Genomic DNA, 10,036 nt, shown 5'->3' with positions numbered 1-10,036 from the left:
GGGGCGCTGGGGTTGGGGCTGGGTGTGGGGCGGCCCTGGGGGGGCGAGGGGCCAGAGGTCAGGGAAGCTGAGGCCCTGGTTGACAGGTGGGGCCAGCGTGGAGCGGGGGTGTCGGCCGGGGTCTAGCGACGGTGGAGCAGGGGGCATGCGGTGCTCACTGAGGGTGTGGGTGCTGCTGGGCTCCCTGGGCCTGGTCTTTCTCACCTCCCTCTTCTTCTCCATCTCCCTGAGGGGGGGCGTCGGCCTGCCCTACCTGGACCCACCCGGATGGGAGGAGTCTCGCCGAGTTAAACTAGTGCCCAACTATGCTGGTGCCCACCAGCTAAGCCCTCTTGAGGGCACCCAGCAGGAGAAGACATGTGCCTGCCCCCGCTGTGTGGGAGACCCTGGGGTGTCGGACTGGTTTGATGAGAACTACGACCCGGACATTTCCCCCGTGTGGACACGGGACAACATCCAGCTGCCTTCAGATGTCTACTATTGGTGGGTGGTAAGTGATCCAGTTGAACACCACCTATTTTTACTCCATTTTACCCATCCTCTTTCGTTCTCCTGGTCTCCTTGGAAAGAATGAGAGCAGCTCTGCCAATCATATTAAAAGAAGACAGAGTAAATGTAAATGTCCTTGGAAGTTCTGTTTGAATTACTGTCAGGAAATCAAGCCTATGTGATCACTTGGATAAAAGAGGTTGTTATTTCTAACACTAACGTAGAGGAGGTGGGAGTTCAGAGGTTTAACCTATTTAGCGTCACGTCCTTGAGCTGCTGGCTTTATATATATCCCACTAGATAATTAGGTGAGATTGTAAACAGAAGTAGACCGGCCAGTGCCGAAACAGTGTAAAGTAAACGAGGTTAGAGAGAGGAGGAACTAATGAGGTAGGGAAAGGTGAAGGAGTGCATAGATTAGGCTTAATGCATCTTTGGAAAAATGAAAGTCTGCAATTTTGAGTTGGTTAGAAGATATTGTTTTAGGAACATATCTCTTATGGAATTGGCTAGTCTTTGAGCAGAGTGCTGGCCCCTTACACTCTCAAAAAAAGGGTACAATTAGAGTACAGTATTGTTCTCGGGGGTACAAAAATATCAAAATACACATAATGTACCTTCAGACATACACATATAATCTCTATTCGGTGCCTTTTAGGGTACATGTGTTGATAATCTAGTATAATGGTCCACTTTTCTACCCAATATTTGGGATATAAAGGTACAATACAATCAGCACAAACTCGCAAAAACCTTGACCATCTGTCATATTTCCCAACATGCTCTATTGTGGGTATTTAAAATAAATGGTTTGTTTCAATGTGTTCTTTGCATGCACATTGATTGATTGATCTTATGCTACACAAAGGTAAATAACATACACTACAGTTCAAAAGTTTGGGGTCACTTAGAAATGTCCTTGTTTTTGAAAGAAAAGCACATTTTTTGTCCATTTTTGTCCATCATCAAATTGATCAGAAATACAGTGTAGACGTTGTCAATGTTGTAAATGACTATTGTAGCTGGAAACTGCAGATTTTTTAAATGGAATATCTACATAGGTGTACAGAGGCCCATTATCAGCAACCATCGCTTAGCTAATCCAATTTTATAATTTAAAAGGCTAATTGATCATTAGAAAACCATTTTGCAATAATGTTAGCACAGCTGAAAACTGTTGTTAAAGAAGCAATAAAACGGACCTACTTTAGACTAGTTTAGTATCTGGAGCATCAGCATTTGTGGGTTCGATTACAGGCTCAAAATGGCCAGAAACAAATAACTTTCTTCTGAAAATCGCCAGTCTATTCTTGTTCTGAGAAATTAAGGCTATTCCGTGTGAGAAATTGCCAAAAAACTGAATATCTCGTACAACGCTGTTTACTACTCCCTTCACAGAACAGCGCAAACTGGCACTAACCAGAATAGAAAGAGGAGTGGGAGGCCCGGTGCACAACTGAGCAAGAGGACAAGTACATTAGATTGTCTAGTTTGAGAAACAGACACCTCACAAGTCCTCAACTGGCAGCTTCATTAAATAGTACCCGCAAAACACCAGTCTCAATGTCAACCGTGAAGAGGCGATTCCAGGATGCTGGCCTTTTCGGCAGTGATACAGCCTGTAATACAGCCTGGATTCAAACCAGGGACTGGCCTTAGACCGCTGCGCCACTCAGTGTATATACCTGGTATAAGGGAGAGGTGCAATGAAGAGTAAAGTCATAGTTTCTCTACAATGAAGCCTGAGAGGAGCAGAGCAGGAAAGACACTGTCTGACAGCAGCAGTGCCCACTAAACATCTGCCAAGAATTAGTGACCCTGCAGAATTCCGCTGTGCAGTGCCAGGCGTTGGCATCGAGGAGAGGGAGAGAGATGAGAGAGGGAGCAAGAGAGATAGAGGAAAGGATAGTGGGGGAGCAAAGGGATGAGAGGAAAAGAGAGAGACAGTGAGAGGGTCATGTAGCGGAAACTGAGAATTGGGGAGGAGGTGGCAGGGGGGAGCAGCTGTGCGAGAGAGAGAAACAAGGTTGCTGGTGGGAGAGGGAGAGGTATTTGAAGGAGGTGCTAATAGTCTGATGGAACTATTCTGTTTCTTTGTTGGGAGGCGCTCAGATAGCCAGGTGTTGAACAACAGCCTCTCATTTTCACCTTCAGTGTTTATACATAGATGTCCTCTCTCATCCATTTCCCCCCAAAACATCTCACCTCTTTTCACGTTCATTTAAATATTCAGTTTCCTATTCTTTTTTTCATGAATCACTACTACACCCTCCCCCTCTGCCCTATTTTGACATCCAGGTGGAGGAAAGAGTGTCCTTTTCTGCCCTCAGAACCACCTCTTCTTCTCCCATCCCATCCCCCTCTCCTCAGCCAGTCTCAGTGGCCTGTCCTCCCATATGAGTCTATGGTACTGCCTCTGCCTGCTCTCCTGACCGTGCTGCCTCTCTGTCGCCCCCTGCATGTAGATGCTGCAGCCTCAGTTCAAGCCCCACACTATCCAGCAGGTGTTGCTGCGGCTGTTCCAGGTGATCCCAGGCCGCTCCCCCTACGGCTCTTGGGACCCCGCCCGCTGCCTGCGCTGTGCAGTGGTGGGGAACTCAGGCAACATGCGTGGGGCTGGGTATGGGCCCACCATAGACGGCCACAACTACATCATGAGGTGAGGAAGGGAAGGAGAGGGGGTGGGAGAGAAAGAGGATGCTTGTTTTCTAAATCTGTTTATTAGCTGTTAATTAAGTTGTATTATACCGTGTATAATACTACGATTGTAAGCTTTCGTATCTCTACAGAACATTGTGTACCCTAATGGTGGGTGGGGAGGGGGCGTAGGGTGTCCTCAACAATGGGTTCTGCTGATTATGTTTGATGAAATCTTCCCTCCTCATTGGCTGGATAATTGGTCATGTGACCAGCAGCTCTCCCTCGGCTGCAGCTTTGTGTCTTAAGAAGATAAAGGCAGCAAAACATATAGATTATAACAGTAATGCACTAAATCCTACTGAGCTAATCCCTCTCCCTGTCTGTCTGCAAACACACACAGACCGACAGACACATACATAGCATATACTCACAAAAACATTACACATGCACAGCCATGCATACAGTCCACTATACAATTGCACACACACATAACACATATGCAATCCATGGACAGGGATGGAGACAATCAGTGACAATATCTAAGCATGGCAGTGGGTTTGCATATGAGAGAGGGGAAAGAGAGAGTGTTTTTAATGACAGTAGAATGTGTGTGGGTGGATAAATAACAGTAATGAAACTCAGCACAGCATCCAGGGATCAGCAGCCATTTGCTGCCTTCTGAAGCCTGCCTGCGTGGGCCCAACCAGCTACTAGTCTGTCTGTCTGTCTGTCTGTCTGTCTGTCTGTCTGTCTGTCTGTCTGTCTGTCTGTCTGTCTGTCTGTCTGTCTGTCTGTCTGTCTGTCTGTCTGTCTGTCTGTCTGTCTGTCTGTCTGTCTGTCTGTCTGTCTGTCTGTCTGTCTGTCTGTCTGTCTGTCTGTCTGTCTGTCTGTCTGTCTGTCTGTCTGTCTGTCTGTCTGTCTGTCTGTCTGTCTGTCTGTCTGTCTGTCTGTCTGTCGAGTTACTTCCAGCATGGTCTAATTCCCTGTGTCTGTCCTGTCTGTGTCCTTCAGGATCAACCTGGCTCCCACGGTGGGCTATGAGGAGGATGCAGGCAGCCACACCACTCACCACTTCATGTACCCAGAGAGTGCCAAGAACCTGGCAGCCAATGTCAGCTTCGTCCTGGTGCCCTTCAAGACCCTGGACCTGCTGTGGATCACCAGCGCACTCTCCACTGGACAGATCCGCTTGTAAGAGCAATGCTCACACACACATGTGCATTTACGCATGGACACACACACACACACACACACACACACACACACACACACACACACACACACACACACACACACACACACACACACACACACACACACACACACACACACACACACACACACACACACACACACACACACACCAGCTCCATTTATATTGCTTTAACACACACATGTTTTCACACTAGCAGATTTTGTTCACATGTTCAAAGTGACCTGCTGCTTCACACCTTCACAAGCACAGTGCCACTCTCTCTCTCGCTCTCTCTTCGCTCTCTCCTCCCAGTCCAGATCAGAGCACATCATCAACAGAGCACTCTGGAAACACGGGAACGTGCCATCTGTGAATGATCACTTAAAAGCAATTTAGAAAGTAAAGGATAAAAGAGTGTTTCATCTCACTCTCTCTCTCTCTCTCTCTCTCTCTCTCTCTCTCTCTCTCTCTCTCTCTCTCTCTCTCTCTCTCTCTCTCTCTCTCTCAGTACCTACGCCCCTGTGAAGCAGTTTCTACGGGTGGACAAAGACAAGGTACTACGTCTATCATCAGAATCTCTCCGATCTCTTATATGTATCAGTCAATGGTACTTTTCAACAGAACATAATTGTAGCTGAAGAACCCTTTTAGGTGCTAGATAGCACCTTTTATTCTAAGAGTGTAGCTGTGCTGTTGAGGAAATAGAGCAAGCACACTTGTAGTTGTTTCGTTTGGAGCACAGCCCTGCATCCCTGATATCTATCACACATGCAATCCAAAAGCGGTCGATTATAAATCGAAATCTGGGTCCGGTGGGCATAATTTAAAAGCTTATTCTATTAGCCAGAATGACTAGCTAAGTTATACAATACGATAGATAGGCTTTCACAATGCAATTCATGGAAATGGATCATAATTTGCATACAGGTGCGTGTGTCGCGCCAATCTTCTTCAACGTAGACAAGCAGGCTCATTCTGTTCAGAATAACCTAAGGGATGACGCTATGTCATCTTATAAGTTTACAAACATAATGATCATAAACGTTGACGCTGTATATGACATGACTCTTATGATATGGAAATGTAAAGTGCACGTTTGGACGGGTGTTTGGCTTGCTTGTATGACACCAAAGCAGTATTTACAATCCTCAACGTCTCATCTTTCACAATACATCGAGTCCTCATAATTCACAGCATTTCCCTCACTCAGTCAACCAAAAATGTGCAAAAGTCTTAATATCCTAATGTTTCTTTAGACCTGCCTAAACGAAAGAAGAAAATGGCTCTGTTAAAATGTAGCTGCCCCAAGGCTGCGTCATTGCCAGCTATTTTTATTAATCGAGGCCCGGCTATTTCAGTGTTAAACGGCCATATGGCACTGCACATATGCTTTTGGGTCAAGTGCAAGTTGCCGATGGTTGATGATCACTTGTGATTTATCAGGTCTTTGTTAATTGCTGCAGTTGTGAACCTTAGGAAATATATAACTGAAATTGTTCAAGGAAGAAATTAATGCGATTCTGTAGATGCTCTGTTTTTAATTTAAATAGATGTTCTACCATGTATTGCATACTTTTTATTTGATATTTGACCATATCATGTTTTAGGTTATTTCTAGCTGTTGGTGGAGCTTTAGGTATTGTCTACTAATGTAGCCAGCTTTTGGGGAGTAATTAAGTGTATGTAATGACATTTACAAATGCATTCATTTCACAATTTATAAATATCCCATTCATGATATATATAAATACCTTATAAATAATCTTATGAATTGACAATAACTACTTTATAACTGGTACATTATTAGAACATTATTAATAATTGTGGACATACTATGATCAAACACCTTATTCATTATCATATGAATAAATGAATAAATAATTACAAATGTTTAAATGTGTAAATGGCTATTTAGTGATTTCTTATTGACATTTACAAATGTAGGAAGAATTATTAATAAATGGTAAGTCAACTCTTTACAAACTGTTTACCTCCACAGGTTCAGATTTTTAACCCAGCCTTCTTCAAGTACATCCATGACCGCTGGACCAGGCACCACGGACGCTACCCCTCCACAGGCATGCTGGTTCTGTTCTTCGCTCTGCACGTGTGTGACGAAGTGAGGCACTCACACACACACACACACACACACACACACACACACACACACACACACACACACACACACACACACACACACACACACACACACACACACACACACACACACACACACACACACACACACACACACACACACACCTCTCGGTCTGGTAGGATTGACATGAACAGGATTTGTTGGTCTATCTGTAATGTTTGAAAACCTTGGTCTTGTTTTCCAGGTGAATGTTTTTGGCTTTGGCGCTGACAGTCGAGGCAACTGGCACCATTATTGGGAGCAGAACCGCTACTCTGGAGAGTTCCGGAAAACAGGGGTACATGATGCAGACTACGAGGCCCAGATCATTGATTCGCTGGCGAAGGCCGGAAAGATCACAGTTTTTCCAGGAAAGTGAAGGCTGGCGGTGTGGTGGGCTGGCTTACAGGAACACTAGAGTAACCATCACCACCATCTTTATGTGCTTAGTTATCTGTTTCTTTGTGATTTGCATAGAGAGGGTTCCATAACACTAGATCATACATTGCCTGATGACCCTGTTCCCATTGTGCAGGAGGGTAAGATGCTGATGGTTGTGAGTGGAACTACATGTGACTACACACTCTGCCCCCAACAGGCCTACCTCCATAGCCTTCAGCCCTGAGGAGAAATGAACAGTCAGAACTATAGGAATAATGTAGTGGGGGCGGAGAAGTCTGGCCTAGCCACTGTATGGACCTGTGAACCAGTCCCATCCACTATCCCACCTCCTGCTCATCCGCAAGGGGTTGAGTCATCACACGCCTTAGGGGTCTCACACCCAGAGACTCAGCCCCCCTCCCACTCTGTAGCCACCACCCTAAATGTCATGGCAACAAGTGACGGACACTGATCTACCCCTGCCGTGTTCACACCCACCTGTATAGCTGCTGTTAAAGCCCCCTTGCCCCTCGGAGCTGGGAGTACTAGGTAGTTGAAGTTTACGTGGTTGGAAGCCCAGAGGCTTACTGTTGTAATTATATGACCATCATGTTGAAGGTATGTACGGCCCACAGGGATTTGACCACATATACAGTATTAACCGTTTGATTTGTTTTAACCATTTTAAGTGACTAATCATCCTGCTAATTAGGTGGATCGGGGAGAGGCTTACACATGGTCAACAACAACTCAAGCAGACATATCGTGATAAGACTAACACTACTCACTCATTAACATACACACACACTCTTCCACACATACACCGTTCACACAATGTTCTTGGTCATTTAGAGCTAATACCACTAAGTATAGGACTGAGTACAAAGAGCTCACACTAAAATGACCTGCTGCCTCCTGCTGCCTATTAAGGGATACTGCATCACTCTGAGGCCCATACATTATATGTACATAGGACAAACTGAAGGCTGCCTCCTCTGTGTCTAATGATGGCCACTTGATAATGGTAAGTAATATGGCACAACATAACTAACCCGACTGCTATTAGAAAATGCCACTATATTTTCAGATCAGAGTTTAGGAACTCTAAAATGGTAGGTAGCTTAGCGGGTAGTCTAGGCAGGTAGTCTAGCAATTAAGAGTGTCGGACAGTAACTGAAAGGTTGCTGGTTCAAATCCCTGAGCTGACTCGGTTAGAAATCTGTCTGTGCTCTTGAGCAACACACTTAACCCTGTTGCTTTTGTAAGTAGCTCTGGATAAGGGCGTGTGCTAGTTTAGTTAAATGTAAAAACTGTCTTTAGTCCTGGCTGCAGTAGATATAAGCCAGTTTGGCAATGTGACATTCAGTTAAGGATTTCTGCTGTTGTGTAATCCTATGATGATATCATAAATATGGTATATACCATTATGTACTGTATGATATACTTGTATTATATCTATCCTTTGCACATCATGGAGTTCTTATCTGACACTCCGACATTGAGTTGGGCAGATCACTGTAACTGATTCCTATACATACTCATTTCTGTGTATCTCTACCTGACACACATACTTTAAGGATATCTACGGAGTGCCAGTGAGTTTTTATCAGACCTCACTCCTTACTAGTGTGTGTGAGAGTGAGTGCTGTAAACAAAATTGTGTGATTTACTTAGTGTTGTCAAAGTGAGATTTTCAGTTAGACCCCTCTCATAACAAAATAGACACATATCAGAAATTTACAGCAATGTGACAACACACACACACATCCATGCTTGCGTGCCTTGTCCCAGTGTTGGACATACCTTTCCTGCAGTGCACCATAAACCTCAGTACACGTGTGCTACCTTAAGCTTGATTTAGTCTGCACAGGACATTCACACAAACCCAAAGCCCCTTATACTATGGGTACTGCTATTGTGATCATAACAGCGTGTCAGCCATGTCTCTTACACACATACACATATTCTGAGGGCTTCAAATGTCTTCTCTGACTTAGACCATACACCTTATATTATACCCACTCCCTCTGGTCTCGCCTGGCTGAGAGCTGTGCCTTCTGGACCCATATGATTCACTCTGCCTTTCTCTTGGAGACACGTAGAGAGGCTTCCTTTATGCGGTTGCTTTTTAAACAACTCATTATCTAGAGATGAAAGAAAATCAATTCTTATCTGTGACTAGAAATGGGTAAAGTTGATGATTATGTTTGTATTCATTTGCTCTTCTCAAGCAGTGTTTTGCCATTGTGTCTGTGATTCGTATCTGCTGAGGTATCGTGTTCAAGATGACAGCCGATGGCATTGTGTCTAGTGGTTAAAACATGTCTCCACCTTATGTCTGTGTTTTACATGGAATGTTTCTTAGTAAGTATACCCAACACTTTCCTGGGTGATCCTACTGACTACGCCAGAAATAAAATGTGCAATACATACTCAAAGAGAATCAAACACAATGGATATTGTTCTAATGATTGGACATAACTTTAATTCCGTTACTCCCAATTACTTTTGTAATAACTGTTTATACAACAGGACAATACCCATATCTACTGTATCAATAAAGCTAGCACATTGAAGCTGAACGCCACGTTTTAGCTCAAAGTGCATAAGGATACAGTATGTTCCCCAATATGTTGTTTGATTGCTGTGTACACTGTGGGAAACTGACTGTGTAAAAGGTGAGAAATCCCTTTCAACTCTGCTGTCCCTGATAGTATTATTCCGTAATGGATAGTTTTGAATGTATTTGAGTTCATCGGGTCTGGCTTGAGTGGCTTCTAGTGATAACTGAATGGTCTCTTATGAAGCATCTATGCTGTTGCAGTGTTTTTCTGGTTTCATCTCCAGCTCTTCATTAGAGGTCTCTTGTGCACAACAATATATACCGACAACAGACTGATGGTCCCATCAGTGTTACTATCATTATTACCAATAGAATCCTCATTAGTATTATGACTGTCATTGGTTGTAAGCACTCGCTCCTTACTACTTAAAACCTCAGTGTGTGTGATGGACTGTTTTTAATCACATGCTGTTGTGAAAATAAAAGCAACATGAAAAAAATGGTGGTTTTCTGCATCTTTTCTACAGTGGGGCAGTAAGAGCACTTACAACACGTCAGCCCCTGTACTAGCGCTGGACATGGTTACCTAGCATCAGACTGACCAGATAAATAGGTCATCTGATCATCACCT

General features: G+C 44.2%; 1 protein-coding gene across 1 annotated transcript; it reads left to right on the top strand.

Moving 5' to 3' along the window:
* The first annotated feature begins 25 nt into the window (after positions 1-25).
* Positions 26-9,899, top strand: LOC124037510 (CMP-N-acetylneuraminate-beta-galactosamide-alpha-2,3-sialyltransferase 2-like). The gene is made up of 6 exons (XM_046352289.1): positions 26-490; positions 2,955-3,148; positions 4,141-4,320; positions 4,833-4,878; positions 6,324-6,443; positions 6,667-9,899. Exons 1-6 carry the CDS (start codon positions 146-148, stop codon positions 6,838-6,840), a joined length of 1,059 nt encoding a protein of 352 aa, XP_046208245.1. The 5' UTR covers positions 26-145; the 3' UTR covers positions 6,841-9,899.
* The last annotated feature ends 137 nt before the right edge of the window (positions 9,900-10,036 follow it).

Source organism: Oncorhynchus gorbuscha, linkage group LG01 (genome assembly GCF_021184085.1).
Source record: "Oncorhynchus gorbuscha isolate QuinsamMale2020 ecotype Even-year linkage group LG01, OgorEven_v1.0, whole genome shotgun sequence".
Taxonomy (NCBI): Eukaryota; Metazoa; Chordata; class Actinopteri; order Salmoniformes; family Salmonidae; genus Oncorhynchus; species Oncorhynchus gorbuscha.
This window is presented reverse-complemented; position numbering and strand designations above follow the sequence as displayed.

Excerpts from the sequence above, each read along its gene's own strand:
- LOC124037510 (XM_046352289.1), top strand. The coding sequence starts at position 146 with ATGCGGTGCTCACTGAGGGTGTGGGTGCTGCTGGGCTCCCTGGGCCTG. Across the intron at positions 491-2,954 it reads ATGTCTACTATTGGTGGGTG|ATGCTGCAGCCTCAGTTCAA; the intron begins GTAAGTGATCCA and ends CCCTGCATGTAG. Across the intron at positions 4,879-6,323 it reads TACGGGTGGACAAAGACAAG|GTTCAGATTTTTAACCCAGC; the intron begins GTACTACGTCTA and ends TTACCTCCACAG.